The sequence below is a fragment of the Tetrao urogallus genome, assembly GCF_951394365.1.
Source record: "Tetrao urogallus genome assembly, chromosome: 19".
NCBI lineage: Eukaryota > Metazoa > Chordata > Aves > Galliformes > Phasianidae > Tetrao > Tetrao urogallus.
Window position 1 is genome coordinate 1,130,178 of NC_136832.1, and position 21,043 is coordinate 1,151,220.

Consider the following 21,043-nt stretch of genomic DNA (forward strand, 5'->3'; position numbering starts at 1 on the left):
ACTGCCTGTAGCAGCACCTCAGGGCCGGAGCACATGAGGCCCTGCAGACACATCCCACAGGGCCCTCTGATATCATCCCATTTTGCCATGGCCCAAACCCACCGTGATGTAGGATGTGGGACTGAGCCGCACCTGGTTGTGAAGGTTCAGATCCCTCCTCTGCTGGGGTTGGAGGCTGCCGTCCCGTTCCTGCAGTGCTCCCACGATCGCTGTCCCCCAGTGGAGCTCACAAAGAGTGGGAGGCAGAGATAGGGATGTAAGGCAGTTCTTCTGTTATCAGCTTGCTCTTGCTGACCACAGCGCTGTCCTGGTTTGGTTTTCTCTGGGGAGGGCAGCGGAGGTGGGGGAGGCTGCGTGGATGGAGGGATGGGGTTACAGAGGGGATCTGGGGCCAGCAGGTGAGATGGGGATGGATGAAAGGATTGATGGGAATGGAAGGAGAGAATGAGGATGGAAGGGGTTGGAAGAAAGGGGAATGGGAGTGTGGCCAGGGAGGCAGAGAGGAATGGGCAGACAGAGGGGACGCTGGGCAGCTGTGTGGGTGACAGGAAGGGGTGCTGGGACAACTGCATGCGCTGGAAACTCTTTGCTGAGCCTGAATCCAACACATGCTTAGTGCTGCTCGGGGGCTGCTGCTTTCAAGGAAGGCGCTCTCCTTTCTGCACCATACCTGACCTGGGCAGCAGCTCTGGCAGCACACAGTAGCTCAGAGAGTCACAGACACCCAGACACAGCATTGGCTGTTTGCTGCAGATCCGCCAAGTCCATTCTTGCCTCTGCCCAACCCAACACTCACCAGCCCCACTGTAGGTGCACCCAGCTCTGCTGGATGAGTGCCCTGCTCTGGGGAATGCTGCAGCAGCTGGCAGATCTGCAGAACATTGCTGGGAGCTGGATGGTGTGCTGAGCCTTTGCACAAGGCCCAAAGGAACTATGCAGCTCTGGCTGGAAATGAGAGGTGCAGAGGAGGAGAGTGCCTGGAAACAGCACCATTCACCTCTGGGAGTGCACTGCAACCTCATTTCTTGTTTTCTCCAGCTAGCAAAACATGTCTCACCTATCCCCAGCCAAAAGTAATGTTATCACATATGATGCAATTGCAAAGATGGGCTCCAAACGTGCCCAGAATCCTCCCAGGTTCTCTGTGCAACACCAGACCCCTGGCAGTTCACCCCCGCATGCACAGGAGCTCTCACTGGGATGCTGCAGCGTGTCAGGCTCTCCTACAGCAAAGCCACAAGAATGGAGTGGCAGCTCCCTGATTTCCCATAGTGACACCTAAAGCTGGGGAGCTGGCAGAGGGGCTGACGCTGCAGGCGTGCAGAGTGCCCTATGGTGAGCAGTGGGATCTTGCAGCAACCTCAGCACTTTGGAGCATGCACCGGGAAACCCCCCAGGCCAGAGGATCCCACGGCCCTGTCTGCTCTGTGCAGCATCAGTAGGGTCAGGGCTTGGAGTCCCCAGTGCCAGCAGGAGGAGCAGTGAGCAGCACCCAGCACCCTGCATGTGGCACCAGGAGCGTGTCCTCATCCCCAGCACAGCACCCAGCTGTGCTGCCGTCCCCAGCAGCTCCCTGCATTTCACCCTGCTCACATTCACAGTGATGGTGACAACGCCGAGCCTCCCCCCCCCCCGTCCACTCACAACTCCCCCCCGTTCAAAGCTCTGTCCTTTTAAGCTATTTTTTTCCCTCCTATTCATTTCCCGGACGCCTCTATCCTTTTCTCTTGACTAGCCCCTCTCAGGGAGCAGCTGCTATGCTAATAAGCATGAGGCAGAAAAGGGAGAGAGCCTTTGCAGTGGCTGGGGAGGAGAGAAAGACCCCGAGCCCTCCAAATGCCAAATAAATCCCGGGCTGGAGCAGCATCCCCGAACAAAGAGGCCTGGCCTCCCCCCCCTTCCCTCTTCCCAATTCCACCACCTTTTCACATTCAAATCTATTAAACAGCGAGCAGAAAGACCCCGAGTATTCATAGCATTGCATTAAAGAGAAAGCCCCGTGGTCCCTCTCCATGCAGCCATGGAGGGAAGGGCTCGCACCCGTTGTGCTGCCTGGGCACCAGGGAGGTGCCGTGGGACAAAAGGGCCCCAGTACCGCACAAGGAGAGGCTGTGCTTCCACCTGGGCCATGTCTTTTGTCCCTGGGTCTGCTGGGCTCCTCTGTCAGGGCTGTGCTCACCCTGGGTGGTGGAATTGGGAGCTTTGGGGCATAAGGAGGTGACACCCCAGTGTCTGTGGTGTGACAGCAGGGATGGGGCTGGGGACACCCTATGCCTGATCCCAACGGGCAGGGCAGCCGGTCTTGGAGGATGGATGAGGAAGGGGAGGCCATTCCTGGTGCTCCCATCACAGTGCAGGACGGGACCCCACTGCTCTCCATATGGCATGGCCTGTACATAGCACCCAGAGTGATCAGATGGGGCAGTCCCACAGCATGCAGCAGGGGTGAGGAACCCCTCACTGGGGGTTGCAGGTCCCACTGTGGCAGGTGGTGAGACACCTATGGGCATGAGGCTGTTCTCTGGGAAGGAGAATGGATGAGCATGGACATTTTCTTCTTGTACCTTCCAGGATGGAAATGAGATGCAGCTCTAGAAATATGTCATGTTCTTACACGGTAACAAGTTTTTGATGGAGTCCTAAGGCTCCAGCAGCTGGGGCTATTGGTAATACTGAAAAGTGTGGTTATGGGGTGGCAGCAATAACCAAGCACAGCCTATGCAGCTTGATCAAAGGTGTGGGATTCAGCTCACAGAATCACAGAATGGCCAGGGTTGGAAAGGACCTCAAGGATCATTGAGGTCAAAGGACCTCAAGAATCTCCAACCCAAACCCTGGGGAAGCCTCTGAGGTGGTGCCTGGTCTTCCTCGTGGGCGTGAGGACAGGGAGTGATGGAGGTGCTCACACCTAAGCTCCTTCTGCTGCCTGAGGTATCCCGTCACGTCCCAGCTGGTCTTTGCCCAGGCTCTAGAGGACATCTCATTTCCTTCCATGGATGTCATGTGCACACTAGGACACCTCAAGAGGACACAATTTCAGTGCTTGAATCAATACAGTCAAGAGTCTGGAAGGCGACTGAGATCACAGTGGTGCGCCTTCTCCATGGACTGGGCCGTGCCCCAGCACGGGTCCTGCAGCTGTGGTTGTGTGGTCACCAGGGCTCCATCCTGCCCATCACAGCACTGCGTGGCTCCGGGCTGCACAGGGCACTGAGGTGGGGCTGTCAGATAGCATAGGTCAGCAAGAGATCTAGGGTGGGAGGTGGTGACAGGTGGGACAGGCCTTGGAAAACAGAGAACAGAGAATGGCACCAGCTTCTGTAAGGGACATGGGACAAGAGAGCTCAGAACTCTGTCCTCACAGTGAAAGGCCACAAATCTGTGTGTGTAGCATAGCAAACTGTGTCCTTGCATGGGAACCTGGGCTCCCAGGGTGCTCCTAACAGCACCGGATCCCTGCATGCTTTCAGAGCTGATGCTTTAGGGCTGTTGGGCTTTGCTGACCCACCGTGTCCCTGCCCTGCACTGCAGGCCTCCAGATTCTTGGCCTGGAAAACCCTTGCTGGGCTCCACCAGAGATGCGTTCCCCAAGAAACAGAGTTCTCTGGGATGAACGCCAGCAGGGACCTCGAGAGGATTCCAAGAACAGCCTCCCCCATCCTGCAAAGGAAACAGCTCCAAACAGAAAGTGTCAGCCTCAAACTCCAATTAACAGAGGAGAGGGATGTTTCCACCCCTTCTGTTGGAGATCTCTGTGTGCAAGCACGAAGCAGCAATCCAACCCAGTAGCAACACAGAGCAGGACGTACTGCTGCAGTTTGCCATCAGGGCATCAGCCTTGGGCAGAGGCAGCATGCACCAGTCCGGAACTCTCTGACCAGGTGACTTGCATGGAGCTGCTGCTCTCTGCTCCTTGCCTGACTCAAGTCCTTCATCAGCCGCACACAGGTGGCACAGCGCAGGAGAATGACAGAATCACAGCACGGTTGGTTTGGAAGGGTCCTGAAAGCCCCCCTCAGCACCACCCCCTGCCATGGGCTGGATGCCCCCCTCCAGCTCAGGCTGCCCAGGGCCACATTCAGCTTGGTCTTGGGCACCTTAACTTGAGGGTGGTCCAGTGGGACGGGCCCAGGTAGTCGGGTGGGACAGGGCTCACCTGCAGGGCAGGTAGGGCGGGGGCCGGTGGTCTCCTCGGGCTGGCTAGGGAGAAAGGACCCTGCTTAGAGATGCAGGAATGCAGCGGGCTGAATGCGGCGGGGCGGGTCTGATCTGGTGCCCCACTAAGCCCCCATTCTTTCCCAGCCTGGTGCATCTCGTATTCAGGCTGCCCGCTCCTAAGCAGAGTGTCTTTAATCCTTCCCTTGTCTCCTCCATTCCCTTTCAGGCCCTTGGCCAATGGGAAGGGGATGAGCAGCTCTCTCCAGGAAGGAAATTAAAAGCGGGGAGGAGGTGGGGAGGAGGAGTGCGCGGGGAGGGGGACTTGGACGGGGAGACAATCCTAGAGTGGAGATGCCAGTCATCGGGGTCTCAATAGCCCCATTCACCCTGCCCAGCCACACAGAAAATCAGGGTCACCAGGATCCATGCCCTGCCTGGAGACAACTGTTGCTTTATTCTTTTTAATTGCTGGAAAACGCAGAAAAGTTCACTTGTGTGTGTGGCTGGCTCTGGTGGGGGCTGCGAGGGGGGCGCGAGCGGTGGCGGGGAGGGACGGGTGGGGTGAGGGCGGCACGCAGAGGGGGACACAAAAAGCACCGCACGTGAGGGTGGAGGCTGCGACCCGGCGCGGTGCCGGAGCCATCTGCACGGCTGGGGCCACGCCGCGGCGGGGACAGCGATGGGGACAGCGATGGGGACAGCGATGGGGACAGCGATGCTTCGCTGCCAGCTCGCCTGTGGAAGACCCTCGGGGCTGGGGGGGGGGGGGGGGGGAGGGGACAGCCCCAGGAGAATGACCTGCAGATGCATGCAGGCGGATGGACAGATGTCCTCACGTTGCTGGGTGTGGAGATGCCTGGGTTGATGGTTCTGGCTGGAGACAAACAGCCGGGCATCCAGGCACCCTGACCCAAGGATGCTGAAACACCTTCCAGCCTTGCCACCGCCATCCTGAGACCTTGCTCCATTGCCACCTCAGTCAGATGAGTCACTTCCCTCCCTGGTCCACGACGCAGGGCACAAATGCAAATGCTTCCAGATTGATGCTGGATGCACAAGGGGAAATGGAGAGCTTGGTATCACATAGCAGCATCATGCGCTGGGATGGGGCCTGGCAGAAGGAGGCTGAGGGATGAGTGAAACAGCAGAGAGCTGCTACCAGCTGCATAGGAGTGACAGAGGGGTACAGAAGGGAGGTGGGTTATGTAGGGTGAAACCGCAAAAGGTAGCAGGGAAAAGTGCATCAAGGAATCCTCATAGGTGAAAACCCCAGACTGATAACAAAAACGTAAAATTGAGATTGCACATGATGAGAACAGGAAGTTGTGTAGAAACACAAAGCGAGATCAGAGCTCACGCCAAGTGGGATGGACAGCACGGCCGGGTCGGCTGCAGGAAATGTGGATGCAGGAAATGTCTCCTGGGTCTGTAATCCACAGCAAAAGATCTGCTCTGGATCTTGAGTGCTTGGGGAACTGCGCTGTACTAAAAAGCACAGCACGGCTGGGTTTAACAGTTTGGGAGGACAGGGAGGGCTCTATGTAAAATCCGGGAACACTACCCCCAAAAAGCACAAATCTCAAGGCCCTAGAGATGGGCTACAGGGTGTTACATGGGGTGTGAGGAGCTTGGGTAAAATGCCACCATTCAAAAGGGAAAAATGAAGTGGTTCAACAACCCTTTCCTGGAGAGTTAAATGGAGGCGCTACAGAAAACACCAATGTTTTGGAAAGAGAAATCTTGCCTGGGAGAGAACAGGGAAGCCCATGAGAACTGTCAGGTCAGCTGGAAACCGGAGACTAAAAAGCTAAAACCGAATGTACAACAGAAGATGGTTGAAGGATATCCCTTAAAGCACCGAGTCAGAAGGTGGTTAGCCTCAGAACTGGGAGCCACCACTGATCTGATTTCAGATGACTGTTAATGGGCAGAACAGCCAAAAACAATCATCAAAATGCTGTGTGATCAGAAAGGGAACAAGATGGAAAGAGTTTTGATATGTAGGAAACCATGGGTGCTGTGGGCTTGAGTTCCTGTTCACACAGCTGAAGGAAGAGATGAGGAGTCAACTTTCTTCAGACTTGCTCTGGGATAACTGATGAGATGAAGAGCCTGATGGGTGAGAGGAGCCTAGAGAGGCCGAGAGCATCCTGTTAGGACATGGGAAGGCCAAGGGCAGATATGACTGCAAAATCATGAGTGATCAGGAGTGGTGGACAAAGCGGAGCGTGAGGTTGTAACACTGACTGTAATACTCCAATAGTCCTTGGAGTAAGGAGATGGGCTGAAAACAGAAAAAAAAAAGATATAACTTCTTTACATGGAGAGTTTTGAGCTTGCAGGGCTTGTTGCTGGCAGGACCAGAAAAAGACAGGATGAGCCTAGGGACTGCAGGTTTGCAAAGGGACACTGAAAGGATGAGACCTCCTCAATGCTGAGATTCACAGGGTCTGCTGGGAGCGGGAGAGGAGGGCAGCGCATGCAGTCCCTGCAGACACACAGTTGTACGCCGGATCCCAGCAGCCGCTATCCTGCAGGGCCCGCCTGATGCCAGGAACCGCCGGGGCACTGCGAGACGCCAGCAGGGCCTGCAGGAGAGCGGCCGGATCCGAGCGGAGCAGAAGGAAGGCCGGAGGCAGAGCGGCAGCGCCCGGGGGTTCGGTCCGCAGGAATTTCGTGGCGGCTTCTCCCCGCATTTGGTTTCTGTCCAAACCGAGGCTCTGGCCGCCCCTCCTGTCGGCCGGCAGCCGCCCGCAGCTCCCGCAGGAGCCCCGCGGTCCCGAGCGCTGCCGGAGCGCCCCGCGTCCCGCTGCCCCAACCCGCGGCACGGCGAGCCGACAGGGGCTGCCACCACCGTCCCTGGCGGTCCCGGAGCGAACGCGACCGCAGCCGCGGGGACAGGGATGGGGCCGGCGGGCGCGTTCTCAGCAGCGCCCGTTTGGCTGGCGGTCGCACCGCTCCCCGATCTCTCCCGGCACGGGGCGGGCGGTCGAGGAGCGGAGCTCCACAGCCCGTACACGGCGGTGACGCAGCGCGCACGGCGCCGCCCGGATCCGCTTCGCTCCGCAGCGGGGCATTCCTGGCCGCCGGCTGCCACCTAGCGTCGCCGGGCGGGGACGGGGCGCGGTGCGGGCAGCAGCCGGAGCTGGAGGGCTCCGAGCGCCGCGAGGGCACCCGGCCCTGCCCCGCTCCGAGGGCCCGAGGCCGGAGCCGACACGGCCCGCAGCTCCCCGCCGGGCCCGCCGACCCCCGGGCAGCGCGTCGGCACAGCGGCGCTGCGAGGTGAAAGTCCGTCCGGCTTCTGCCAGCGTGCCCGGAGCCTGGGCCGGCTCTGCAAATATTGGGTTACGGGCCAGCTGGAAAAGAGGCTCCTGCCCTTTGCTCTGTTTGCCATTTCCCTCTGGCTGTTTGGTTTCAGTTAATCATCTTGAGAAGGCAAACAGCAGCGGGGAGGGATGGCGTGTCCTCGCTACCCACACTTGCCCCTCAGGGTGGGTGACACCGGCTCGCCCAGGTGCCTGGGACCTCTGTGAGGGTCTCACCCCGCCGCCAAGAGGGAGCTGGCAGGTGGGCTCTGCCCTGTTCAGCCCCTGCCCCAATACATGCTGGGGGCTTCTTGATGCTCTGCTGCCTGCAGATAATGCTGTACCTGCACAGGGCTCTCTGCAGGATCCCGGGGCAGGAGTGTGAATCACAGCATTGCATAAGGCAGACTGGCAGGTGCTGGCCCAGATCTGGACCAGGTGAAGAGAGGAGCTCAGAAGGATGCTCGCCCCTGTGCCCCATAGGCCATGGTGAACCCAGGCCATATGGCGGGCGTGCGGGACCAGGAGCTGTGCCCACGCCTCCCAGCCTGGCCCTCCCCAGGTTGGCCGCTCCAGCAGCCCTGCTCTCCGTGGTCTGAAGGTCACGCTGCTGCGCACTGGGGACAGTGCAGAGTCCCCGATCCTGCTCAGTAGAGCTCTGAAATTTCCAGGCATGATGTTTTGGGGTCTTCTTTCCCTCCTCCTCTTTGCTGTGGCCAGCGGGACGCCCATTGGTGACCAGGATGAGGACATCCAAGTGCAGGAGAATTTTGAGCCTGAGCGGGTAAAGTGGCTTGGCGGTCCCTGGAATTTGGGGGCAGAAGGGATGGGGGAAGTTTTGTTTCACTTTCCTCCCAAAAGGAAGATGATTTCCCATAATGGGCTGTGCGGGGCAGGCCTCCCTTGATGCCAGTCATGGGGACCCAGCCCTTGGGATGGCCTCACCCCAGCAAACACACGGACAGGGCAAACGAGTCCCAGCCCAGCCTGAGCTGTGGGGAGATGCAGAGTGTTTACGGGATGCATTCTGCCTCGGAGCAGGCCTGTGGGTCTCCAGCAGGCACCCTGCCTGGCTGTGCACACCCAGCAGCAAGGGTCTGGGCTCTCCTGGGGCACACAGCAGGCATGAGACCCTGCCTGGTGGGCGGAGGACACAGGGACACTGTCTTGAGCTTAGAGACCCCTCTCAGTTCCCAAAGGACTGCCTAGCCCCTATACAAGAGACCAAGGCAGAGAGCAGGAGAAAGAGCTCTGCTAGTGTGAGCATCCATGGGAACAAGTGTCCAGCTTGCTCCTCAAACTGTTTAGATCCAAGCTCAAAAGCCTGGGAAGCCATGTGAGATGGGCGACCATGGAGTTGGAAATCCTACTGAGTGCTGATCACTTTCCTTCAGCAGCTCTTGCCACGACACACTGCACCATAGCTCACCAACTTACTTCCTGGCCACGAGAATGTCGGCTCTGCAGAAAGCTATGGGATGCACTACCTCAGTGGAGGGATCCCGTGGTGGAGTCATCTCTTTTTTTCCCCACAGATGTATGGGAAATGGTATGATGTAGCTGTTGCCACCACCTGCAAGTGGATGAAGAATTACAAGGAGAAGTTCAGCATGGGCACACTGGTGCTGGGCCCTGGCCCCAGCACTGACCAGATCAGTACCATCAGCACCAGGCTGCGGTATGGGCATTGCTGTGGGTGCTCAGGGGTTTCAGGGATCCTACGCCATGGCCAGTTTTGGTGCTCCAGCAAATGATGTTTTTGTTTATCATAAGATAAACAAAAAAGAGGTCATTCCAATCAGATGGTTGTTTTCCTCCTCCCTCCAGGCAAGGTGACTGCAAACGCGTCTCAGGAGAGTACCAGAAAACCGGCACCCCTGGCAAATACACCTACTATAGCCCCAGTAAGTTGGGCTTGCTGCTGGCCTGCTGGGTCCCGAGAGCCACTGTGCAGTCAGGGGGTATGAACCAGGTCTGGACCTCAGAAGATGACACAGCTGGTGGCTGGGAGAGTGGTTCAGGGCAGCAGGGCTCAATGAAGAGGAAGACTCTCCATAGTTCAGGTCATTTCCAACCAAGAAAGCAGGGAGCAAGGTCTCGGGGGGGCTGCTTCAGAGCTGCCTGTGTAGGTACAGGATTATGAGGTATTCCAGCAGATCCCTCCCATCCCCAGGGTTCCAAGATGGGATAAGCACCCCCCAGCCATGTTTCAGGAGCGTTGGTGGTATCCCATTATCTGCAACCCTAGGATTCCAGTCTCCTTGACTAACAAGAGGATGGTGAGGTCAGGGTCAGGGTTGTGCCCAGGTCAGTAGCTGCCTCCCAGTAATCTGACAGTTTCTTGAATTAGCTGCCTGATTTCACTCCCCAGTTCTGGGACTGCCTTCTACACCCCTGTTCCTCCCTAAGGGCAGCAATGATGTCCTTTGTATCCCTTTCTCACCCAGAGTGGGATGTGTCTATCAAGTCCTACGTGCTTCGCACCAACTATGAAGAATACGCGGTCATTCTGATGAAGAAGACAAGTAATTTTGGCCCAACCACCACACTGAAGCTGTATGGTATGTCTGCTGTGGCACTGTGGGCAAGCAAACTCTGGGGTGGGCTCAGTAACACTGCTCTATGGCTCTGGAGCTGGTGCCTTCAGTCAACTCTGGCATCAAATGAGTTGGAGTTTTATGGCTCAGCTTAGAGACATATCATACAATGAACATTGAGAGCAGACTGTTGTTTGAGATGAACATGATTTGTGTGGGAGAAACTCAGATCTGGAAGCAGCAGACACCAGCTGACAGTCCTTTCCTTGCCGTCACCCAGGGAGAAGCCCAGAGCTGCGGGAAGAGCTCACCGAGGCTTTCCAGCAGCTGGCTCTGGAGATGGGCATCCCTGCAGATTCCATCTTCATCCTGGCCAACAAAGGTAACCTGTGTGCGGTGTGCACCTCTCCTGCTGCCTGTGTCCTCAGTGTGACAGTGTGCTGAGGCTGTTCCTTCTTGGTACACAGGGATGAGGAGAAGAGACAGCCAGGATGGAGGGAGGACAAACGAGGGCTTTGCTGGGACAGGGTAGGAAGGGGATGAGGCTAAGAATCAGCCAGGCTTCCACTAGCACCCAGTTTTCTGCAATATCCAGGGTAGTTGGTGGGATTCTTTCTAGGCTGTCAGGTTGATGCAACCCAACATGGCTGTTCTGGAGCCATTCATATATCTGGAGCAGGACACTGCAGGAACACCCACAGCTTCTCCCCGTGGCTGTGGACTCCTAGGATGTGATGGGTGCCTTGCTCAACAGGGAGTGACAGCAAATGCTTGATGCAGATAGGCATGGGGATTTTAGGGTAGTGCTTCTGAGAGCAGGAAGTAGAGAACAGCAAGGGTGGGTGTTAGGGTGAAGCCAGGAGGGAACCCCTTCCTGAAGGACCTGTAAGAGCACAGTGTAGGGCCATGGTGAGAGGACTTCGTTGAAAAGCCATCACTCTCAAGCTTCTGACCTTCTCTCTTGTCATCTGGGCTAGGTGAATGTGTCCCACAGGAGACTGTCACTGCCCCTGAGGTGAGTGATCCAGCTAGAACCTTCTGAGATGGATCAAGACTGGGGATGGGGTTTGCCAGAGAGGATGGAACACAGGCTGCAGGGATGAGAGTCCTGAGTGCTTCGGGTGGCACCAAGGCTCACTTCCAAGTGGAAGGCAATGTCTCTTTCCTGTTCTGATTCTTTCACGGGGTAGATTCCTGTACAGGGAGCCTGGTGTCTCCTTACCCCTTGCCTGCCCATGAGTGCTCCAGCTGGGCTGGGGATTCCCCTCTGTGGTGGGGGAGGCAGCTCATTGCCTTGCTGATGCTCTGGCTGCTATCACCCAGCGTGTCCCAGTCTCATTGTGTTGAGTTTAGAAGGATTTTCAAGAGGAGACGGAACTTCGTAAGAGAAATAGCACAGTTCAGGGCAGATATAATACATGGAGGATGCACACTATGTATCAGTGTGAGGAGAGATGCATGCTGAGCCCAGCACAGGGCATGGCTGTTGCACTTTGAGTGTCATCATCCAAAATGTTTGATTCTAGTCCCCGCCTGGGACCAGTACAGGGCTGGGAATGCCACGAGGCGTGGAGTGACCATGGCCTGCTGACCCCAGGCAGATGTCTGGAGACACATGGGGGTACCAGGGAAGTGGGGTTGGCATGGCTGATGGCAGCTGTCTGTTTCCTCCTGGAGCAGAGAACACGGAGAGCAGTGCTGCCACCCGAGGAGGGCTCAGCTGCAGGCCCTCTGCCCACGTATGTTGGCAACAAAGAAGGTGGGTCCTGGTGGAGGGGCTGCGGTGGGTCCCATGCCCCCATCGCCCACTCCAACCCGCGTTGCGCCCACCTGCAGATGCGTGCCGGCTGAACCGGGACCCGGGGCCCTGCAGCGGGATGCTCTCCCGCTTCTTCTACAACACCTCCTCCATGGCCTGCGAGACTTTCCTCTATGGCGGCTGCCTGGGCAACGGCAACAACTTCTACTCAGAGAAGGAGTGCCTGCAGGCCTGCCGGACCGAGGGTGAGTGGGAATGGGGCCACACCAGGGCGAGGGGACACAGAGAGGGGACACTGCAGAAGGAACTGCGGCTGGCCCCGAGCCCTGTGTGTGCAGCACAGGATCCCGGTTCTGCCAGCCTTCTACAGTCTCCTCTCTCCACAGCTGCCTGCAGGCTGCCCATCGCCCAGGGGCCCTGCCAGAAACCAGTGATACGCTGGGCCTTTGATGCGGCTCAGGGCAAGTGCATCAGGTTCAGCTATGGAGGCTGCAAAGGCAATGGCAACAAGTTCTACTCAGAGAAGGAGTGCAAGGAGTACTGCGGGGCTCCTCCACAGGCAGGTATGGCTTATTGCTGCACTGGGGACCAGGCAGGCGCTGCTTGTGCATCCCATCCTGCTTGAGGCTGTGTCCCTGTGCTGGGCATTCCTGCAGCTGTGGTTGGTCCATCCTGGGCCAGAGACTCTGATGGATTGAGAAAAAAAGATTGTTAATCTGCAGCAACATCACATATAGGGACTGTATGAGCTACATGCACCAAGGCCAGGACTGTACTTCAAAATGCTCACGATAACAGGGGGGAAGGCTGTAAGCAGGGCAGAGCACAGCAGGGAGCAGTGGAGGTGTCAACAGGAGGAGCAGCTGAAAGATTTGGAGGCATTAGGAATCCTGACACTGGATAGGGACCGAACAGGGGAACCCGCTTGGGATGAACTCTCCATGATTGTCTGATCACTCTCCAGCTTTAGTCAGCACAGAATTTTCCTCTTTGTGAGGTTCAATGGCACTGCTTTGCCCCCACGATGGATGGACAAGCAATCTCATTTTCAGCAATGTAGCAGGGAAGATTTTACTGCAGAGAGTGATTAGCTACAGACCTGGGTGAACCTGGTCTTGATGTGGCAAGTGGAGCTGGTAGCCCAAGAGGTGGGAGATGGGGACAAAGTAAGGGGTCATGGAGCAGAATCTGTTTTCTATTATCCTGCTGCCAGTTTGAAGTGCAATAATGCCACTATGGTGGGACATCTCAGGACAGCAAGGGGATGTGCAGAGGGTCTGAACCACTTTCCCTATCACTGCCAATCAGGACAAAGCAGGAAGCATCAGCCATCACCTGTTCGTGGGGTATGAGTGGGGGTGAGGGTGGTGTCTGTGGGTCTGTCTGTCACACTGCACACTGTTCTGCTTGCAGAGGATGAGGAGTTTCTGCGTCTGTCAAACTGACAAGGGTGAAGGACGAACACTGAGCACAGGAGCTGGGGCCTCACAGGAGCTCCTGCCTGTACAGGAATTATCTCCAACAATAAATGTCTCTGAAGTGACCAATGAGCCCACTGTCCATCCCAGAGCTGTCAGGGAGCTGGGCAGGGGGCTCCAGGAGAGGCAGGAGATGCTGTTGAGTCACTGCTGGCCTCCCTGGTGGGGGTCCCTCCTGTCCTGAGCCCCTGCCCATATCTCAGCCCCAACCATCCCGCTGGATGTGCGTCCTGGGTCAGCTGGGAAGGGGCAGCGAAGGGGGACAGGCACCCGCTTCTCTTTGAGGGTGAATGACCCGTGCTGCACTACTGTCACATTGGGCAGGGCACAGTGGGACCCTGGAGCTCTGCATCAAGGCTCAGCGCCGCACGGCCTCAGGCCCATCCCATAGGTGTGAGTGCCTCAGTGCCTTCCAGTCCTGCTCCCCCAGACAATACAGGCTCCCCTGGAGCTCTGACGGGGAGCCCAGCAATGCGGGGCTCAGAGCCCCCACAGCACCTCGGGCCTCAGCTGGAGCCCACGGTGCCAGCTGGGAAACGGAGGTGGGGGGCACAGGGGCTGAGGGGTCACGGGGCGGGAGAGACAACGAGGGGTGTGGGGAGGGAGGAGCATCCCAAAGGGGTGATGAGAGCGGATTTGGGGGTCGGAGCAAGCTGCGGGATGAGGGGGGCACGGGACTGCGGGCTTGGGGGCCACAGGCTGCCGGGGGGGTCACAGAACGGAATTTCGGGGGCATGTGGGTGTGACGGCGAGGCCCTGGGGTTAGAAGAGAGGGCTAAAGGGGCTGCGATGGCTCTGCGGGATGTGGTGCTCGAGGCCCGCGTCCCGCCGCCGCTCCGCGTCCCGCCGTCTTTTGGCCCCTGGCGGTTTCCGTAGCGGCGCCGCGCGCGCTCCGTCTCTCGCGGCGAAGCGGAAGAGGCAAGATGGCGGCGGCGGGAGCTCCGCGCCCGGCCCTGAGCGGCGCCCGGCGAAGCTGAGCCGCTCCCCCGACCCTCCGCGCCACCGCCGCCCGCAGGAGCCGCCCGCCACGGGCCATGCCCGGTTAGCGCCCCGTCCCGGTACACGGCGGGGCTCGGCCGAGCCCCTTCACCGCCGCGCCGCCCCGCGCCCCGTTGGCACCCCATGGCCCTGCCCCGGCTCTGAGCGCCGCCCGGCCCTATGGTCCCCGCGGGGCCGCGCTGCCCCTGAGCCCGCGGCGGCGGCGGCCCTTTTCCTGTAGCGGCGGCGAAGGCGCGGGAGTGGAACGATGTTCTCGGCGCTGAAGAAGCTGGTGGGCTCGGACCAGGCGGCGGTCCGAGACAAGAACATCCCCGCGGGGCTGCAGTCCATGAACCAGGCTCTGCAGAGGAGGTTCGCCAAAGGAGTCCAGTACAACAGTGAGTCCCGGCCCGGGGCGCCGCCTCCGCTCCCGTTATTGCCGTGCGGCTCCGTGCTGGGGCGGGCCGGGGGCTGCGAGCGGTGTGCGGGGGGTTGCGGTGCGGCCGCATCGCTGTGGCACCGGGCAGGGTTCTTTGTGAATGGATTGATGTCACTTCGGGTGTGGGGGAATAACTGCCCAGGGCGGGTGAGTGCCCTTCCCGCAGCACGGTGTCCTTGCTCCGGTGGTTGTGTGATAAGGGTCTGTGCCCTGCCACGGCTTAGCAGCAGGTGAGTGCTGTGTGCATTTATGCATCTTTGGCAGGTAATGCCATTCTGGTTATCTGTCTCTGTACCTGATACAGCTGGCTCAGAGTTGTGTTTTTCTCCCTGGGGCTCAGTAAAGTATGAAAAAAGTAAAGTAAATTATTCCTAATACATTTCAGGAAGGCGCTGCAAATATGTGAATCCATCTTCAAGTAACAATAGCAAGACAGGGTCAGTAGTTACACCATCCCAGCTGAAGATAGAGCTGTGAGCAGGAACACTGTGAGGATCGGCTCGCTTGTGTGGGGTCAGGCACACAGCAGCAGCTTCAGGCAGCTGAGATTGGCAGCTCAGAACAGGGCCACTCTGTGAGCACAGTGCTGAGCATTCCTGTGCCCGCAGACACATTGGAGGAACAGATGTGAAGGCAGAGGTTAGCAGGGCAGGGCCTGGGTTGAGTTTTTTTGGGGTTTTTTTTTTCTTCTTTTTTTAGTGTTATCACCCTTGAATGTTTTTTTGAACTGAGAGATTTTAGGAGCTCGCAGCTTTACTGGGGAGAGCATTTGGTGCATTTAACCAGAGCACGTTTGTTAGATATGCCGACAGTATTTTAATTCAGAAAGTAGCAACTTAGCAAGCAGTCATAAATATGAGCAGAAGCATGTTGTTTCTGCTGACAGATGAGTGGTGAGGCTGCAACTGTTGTACCTTGACACACAGCACTGCACCATCAGACACATACCTGGAGATCTCCTGCCTGAGGTCCATCCATCTCTGCAGAGTTGTAGCAGTGCCCACAGAGCAGAGCGCAGCCATGTGCTTCAGTGTTACATGGGTGAGCTCGGGTAGCTTCTATCCGCTTGTGAATTATGTAAGAGAAGGGAGCTGGTGTTCCAGACAGTGAGTGAGTGTGCCGTGCAGATCAGCTGCATCCTGCTGGCACAGCAGCAGTAGGGGACAGCCCTTTGCTGGGTGGTGACTAACTGTGTCGTCACCTAACCTGTGTGCATGCCTACCTGCTTGTCATTTGTAGAGCAGGACCAAAATTGCAAACAGCTGAGCTTTGTTGTTTTTTGTCTCGTTAGCAAAAGCCTTTGGAGAAGCTTTCTGTTTTGAGCACTGCCTTGTCAGGATCTGTGTTCTAATTATTGCTGTTATATCAGGAATAAAGCTGCATCTTTCTGTCCTGCCGTAAGGGAAGCTTTCCAATCTCCATAGTAACTCTTCCCAGTATCACTGTTATATAACGGTTGTAGGAGATACAGGCAGGGTTATGAAAGAGTTTTGAAGCACCCTCCTAGCCATAGCACTGGGAAATAGGGAGGGTTCTGAGCTGAGCTTAGGCTGGCAGAGGTTGGCATGACAAGCCATTGCTAAGGGAAGGGCAGAGCTGCATATCCCAGTGCTATCAGTGTGCCTTCATTAGGAAATACATGAAAATGAACAGAGGGTTGTGGAATGCATTTTGTAGTCTTCAACACAGATCTTTATAACTCTTCCTTTTCCCCATAACTCTAATCCAAAGGATGCTATTATGAGTGGTTCTACAGAAATGTTTCTGTGCTTTTACAGTCCATTATTGTGAACTGAAGCCTGTTTCACAGAACTGTAGGGGTAAGAAGGGACCCTCTGGAGATCATCGAGTCCACCCCCATTGCAAGCAGGCCTCCTACAGCAGGCTGCACAGCTCAGCATCCAGATGGGTATTGAATATCTCCAGAGAAGGAGACTCCACAACCTCCCCGTGCAGCCTGTTCCAGTGCTCTGTCACCTCACTGTGAAGAAATTCCTTCGCGTATTGGTGCAGAACTTCCTGTGCTCCATTTTATGGCTGTTTCTCCTGGTGCTGTCCCCACAGACCACTGAAAAGAGGCTGGCCGTGTGCCTTTGTCTCGCTCTTAAGATATTTGTAAACATCTCTATATAGAAATATATGTAATGTGCTGAGAATGCTTCAGGTTGCTTGCTGATAAAAGTGGCAGCGTGTGGGCAGGATGGGGCCTTATGGCGTGGTGCGCAGCGCCTGGCGGGGGGTTCAGAGCAGGCCAGGCTCTGCCAGCTTAGTGGCTGTCAGGTATATATCATAACTGGACAGCCCATCAACAGGTTTGTGTCGCTGGTGTCCCTCCCACTCGAGTAAGTTTTCGAAAGGAAGAAAGTTGCAGGATAGAAGGTTTTAGATTTCTGGTAAGAGCAAAGGCTGCTAACAGCTTTGGCAGCAGCCGCTTCACAACCTAGGTGCTGTCGTTCACAGATCACACACTCCTTATTCCTTCTCATTATCATTCGGATGGAGCTCTTCTGTTTTATTCACCATGGCCCAAATAACAGCACAGTTCCCAAAGCACTGTGGAAGGTACAGAGAAACCACAAACGCTGTCTGGGTCTGAACCAATCTCTGTAGCTCAGGTGTTTGTGTCTTTGTAAAAACTTGCTGCTTTTGTAAAAACTTGAATCAGCTGCATCACTGTTCAGCAGGTGGGTTTGGTGGGGAGAGGAAGAGGTGGTGGCTTAAGCACCTTACAGGACAAATTATAGACGGAGTTACCAGTAGCAGGTTATTCAAACGTGAAGGTCAGTGATGGCCAAGGTGAAATGAACGGCTCTGGCTGGGTGACACAGATAAGAGGGTTTCCTGGGAGCTACCACTGCTCAGTGATGGGAGCAAAAGATGTGGAAGTGCAGAAGTTTCAGATGCAGTGCTCCCGTTCCCCAGAACGCAGCGTGCCTTCTGCACTGAGCTTTACTCTGGAAGCTGTGTCCCGTGTGCACGCAGCCAGCAGAACCACCGCTGTGTGTGCCTGGGGCTCAGGCTGCCATGCCTTGGTGTGCATCAGCCTGCTCCAAACGTTCAGCATGGCTGAACTGCTACTACTGCTGAAGTGAGTAGTTCCAGGAATTCTTACTTCTTTTCTTCCAAAAATGTGCTTCAAGAAAAAAAACAAACTTAAGGAATAGTGCATGTTCTTTTTGTGAGCATCGCGGTCCTTCCTTTGTGTTGTTCTAAGTGTTACTTCCTGGCTTCTGATTGTAGCTTTGTTAAATATTTACCTTCTGCACCGCTTCCCAAGGAAGCACCTTCCCCTTCCCGCCACATCCCACCTCCTCTCCCACCTCCATCTGCAGGTGCCCGGTGTTGTGCACTGTGTGGCACACTGCTTTGCTGGTGGTTGGACTGTTCCCCATGGAATTGTGCTTGGGCACTTCTGCACATCACATCTTGCTTCTTGCAGCAGCACCAGCTTTTGATGTTTGAATGGCCTTGTAGTCCCAGTCTCAAACACTTTAATGAGGATAATGCTGTGATACGGGATTATTAGCAGAGATGTTCAGAAATCTTTGCTGTGGAATCTATGCTTCTCAGCTGGTCAGCATCCTCAGCAGTGCTGGGCATTCTGGGTGTCTGGTTCTGAGTTGGTCGCAGGCCTGTTCTCAGGGCTCTGCTTCCATTTCCCCAGTGGAAATGCCTGCATTTTTCCTGACACAGTGACAATATGAAAGAGAAGTGATCTGCTTAGTTCTTTTCCTCACATTTTTATCTATTCCTCATCCCTACCTTTTCTTCCTACAGATAGTTCTGCTGTCTTTGCTACAAGCCTGTGGCTGTTGGCATTAAGTGCCAATTTAACTGGAAACTGAAGCAGGGCAGCAGCAGAGCGTGTCCCGCAGGGAGCAGCACTGACCTTGCCCCGACGGCTGCTCTCATTCTCACAGCCCAGCACTGCTACCTGGCTGCCCGTGCGCTGAGCTCACGGCTCTCCCTCTCTCGCAGATGTCTGTCATTGGGTAGACCTGCCCCATCCAAAGTGCCAAATACGGAAACTGCTTTGTTGGGAATTGTTTATGTGATCTGCTGCCTTCCTGCTTGATTTGTAAAGGCTTTTCCTACCTGCTGGAATAAGTCAGTGAAAATGAATGCGTTATGTAGGATGAAAGATCCTGACACAGAGACTGCAGCAGCTGACGAGGGCCAGTAAACACATCCAACAGGAGCACGTGGTGCCATCAGCACCCTCAGCTGATCTCAGTGTGAGCTGCTGGCTGCCCAGGGCTCTCCTTGCCATGTTAATGCCTCCTCGTGCTGCTCCCACTGCTCATGCAGGCAGGCGCTTGAGCGAGAGGAGAAAATGGAGTGTGCTGAGAATGAGTGACATAGGGGAGAGTTCCAGCTGGTTCCATTCCTTGGTGCAGCTCAGCAGCGACTGCGTGAGTGATGGTGTTGGCAGCAGGAAACCTGGGGGAGGTGAGGTCGTTCCTTTTGGAGAAGAGCTTGCAGCTGAGTCATCCTGGAGTGATCCTGAAGCTGCGCCCCAAGAGCAGTCTGACCACTGCAGGGTCTGCTGGTCCCACAGCACTCTCTGCTTCGGTATCTCATGTAGTGTTTTGTGAGGGAATCTGGACTTTAAAATGTCTCTCTAGACTGACCTGTGAGAGCATTTCAAGAGATTCAAGTTCTAAAAGGGACAATCAGGATCTTGTTCTTCCTCCATCACGGATCTGCTGCGTTCATTAAGAGAAATGAAGACAATCCACCTTTGAATTTTTTTTTATTTTTTTATTTTTTTTCCTTCTGTAAGCAGGAAACAGGATCTCATGCAGGGCAATAGGAAATGGTTTGCTGTCTCTGCAGAGATGCTCTGGTACCTGTAAATGAAGGCAGCCTATAAATACTAAATTAATTTGTGCCTTTATGACCCTTTTAATGAGGAACTTTGTAAAAGAGTAAACAGCAATACCTCCTAGTGGGCAAGAGCAGAACAGCCACGATGGTTGCCCAGCAGAACTGCGGCACAGAGCCCTTCACAGGCATGGTGTCTGCTGGCTGTTCCTGCAGATGTGCTGCTCTTACACTTTTCTCTGAACTGACTGCAGTAACTCCTCATTTCAACAGAAGGCAGCCTTCGGTCTGCCATTTCCTGCCCGGCAGATGACACACAGCCTAATGCTGATCACCTGAAGCTGCCATTAGATTCTCTGAGCGGCCCATTTCCTAGTGCATTATTGCAGCTCTTGGGGATCAAATGCAAGCGTAAACATTCTGGTCCTGTGCAAGTCAGCTTATGGCTCCCAGCAGCCTTGTGGTTACCACGAGAAACAAAAATGCCATAATGCAACAGAAGGTTTTGAAAACAACACATGCCATATTCAGAAAGAACAAAGTAAGACTGATGGGATGCTCGTGTTGTTATTTGCTGCAGAACTCTGCTGAGCTGTGTATGGCTAATGGCAGCAGTACAGCCGATGTGGTGTTTTACCCTCACGAGGATGTTTTGGACACTTCTTTCCTTGGGATGGGTTTGAATGCGCCTTTCCCTGCACGCTGCTGGCTGTGTATGGCAGAAGGCAGCGGGGTGAGAGAAGCAAAGGCACAGCTGGCTGCTCTCACACATGTTCTGAATTTCCAATCTTCTTGTGGGTTCTTTTTGCTGAGCTGGTGTGAGCTGCTGAATGAGCACTGATTGTAATGACTGAGGCTCGTGTTTTCTAACAGAACCCATAATGCCTGTGTAATATGGGAGAACAAACTGCGTCTGAATAACGCTTGCAAAAAGTTAACATGCTTTTCACAGCGTTCTTTCGTTTGTTTTTAATGAGTTCTGTTGATCTGCTTGCTCTTTTCTGCAGTGAAAATTGTTATCCGAGGGGACAGGAACACTGGGAAAACCACACTCTGGCACCGGCTACAGGGAAAGAAATTTATTGAGGAATACATTCCAACTCAGGAGATCCAAGTCACCAGCATCCACTGGAATTATAAAAGTAAGAGGAAGGAGAGGGTGGAGGGGGTGACATTCGTGGGACAGTGCATCTCTGTGCCTTGAGGTGGAACTGGCACTGCAGCCTTATTTGCTTCTTCCGTGTCTGCTTGGGAGATAAAGTGGGCTATCGTCACTTTAATGTATTATTCACAGTTCCTCAGCTGTGTTTTTAGTAGCACTATTTCTCGGAAATGATGAGGGCTGCTCTGAAAGCACTGCATCCTGTTTGATGATGTTGGCCCGCAACACCAGGAGCAGGCGTTGGTGGGATGGCAGCAGAGGCCAAACCTTCCCACCAGCATCCCGTTGTGTTGTTGCTGTGACTGATGGCAGCAGAGGGCACTCTGGTAGGATGGCACCTGCCATGGAGTAAGGGATGGAAGTGAGTTCCTCCGTGTGGAGAAAAGGGCTCCCGCCGGTGTTC

At 55.5% G+C, this 21,043-nt stretch overlaps 2 protein-coding genes across 2 annotated transcripts in view; both read left to right on the plus strand.

The window, feature by feature from the left end:
* Positions 1-8,136: 8,136 nt before the first annotated feature.
* AMBP (alpha-1-microglobulin/bikunin precursor) lies at positions 8,137-13,204 on the plus strand (the record flags this gene model as incomplete). The annotated part of the gene is made up of 10 exons (XM_079544759.1): positions 8,137-8,247; positions 8,999-9,141; positions 9,291-9,367; positions 9,911-10,024; positions 10,281-10,382; positions 10,978-11,015; positions 11,681-11,759; positions 11,837-12,004; positions 12,146-12,322; positions 13,173-13,204. The coding sequence occupies 10 exons, from the start codon at positions 8,137-8,139 to the stop codon at positions 13,202-13,204; spliced, it is 1,041 nt and encodes a 346-aa protein (XP_079400885.1).
* A 1,279-nt stretch (positions 13,205-14,483) lies between these two features.
* RABL6 (RAB, member RAS oncogene family like 6) overlaps positions 14,484-21,043 on the plus strand; it is a gene marked incomplete at both ends in the record, with an annotated part of 50,022 nt that continues 43,462 nt past the window's right edge. The window contains 2 exons of the mRNA XM_079544756.1: positions 14,484-14,613; positions 20,486-20,620. Of these exons, the coding sequence (XP_079400882.1) occupies positions 14,484-14,613; positions 20,486-20,620 (265 nt within the window). The remainder of the gene's footprint in view (positions 14,614-20,485; positions 20,621-21,043) is intronic.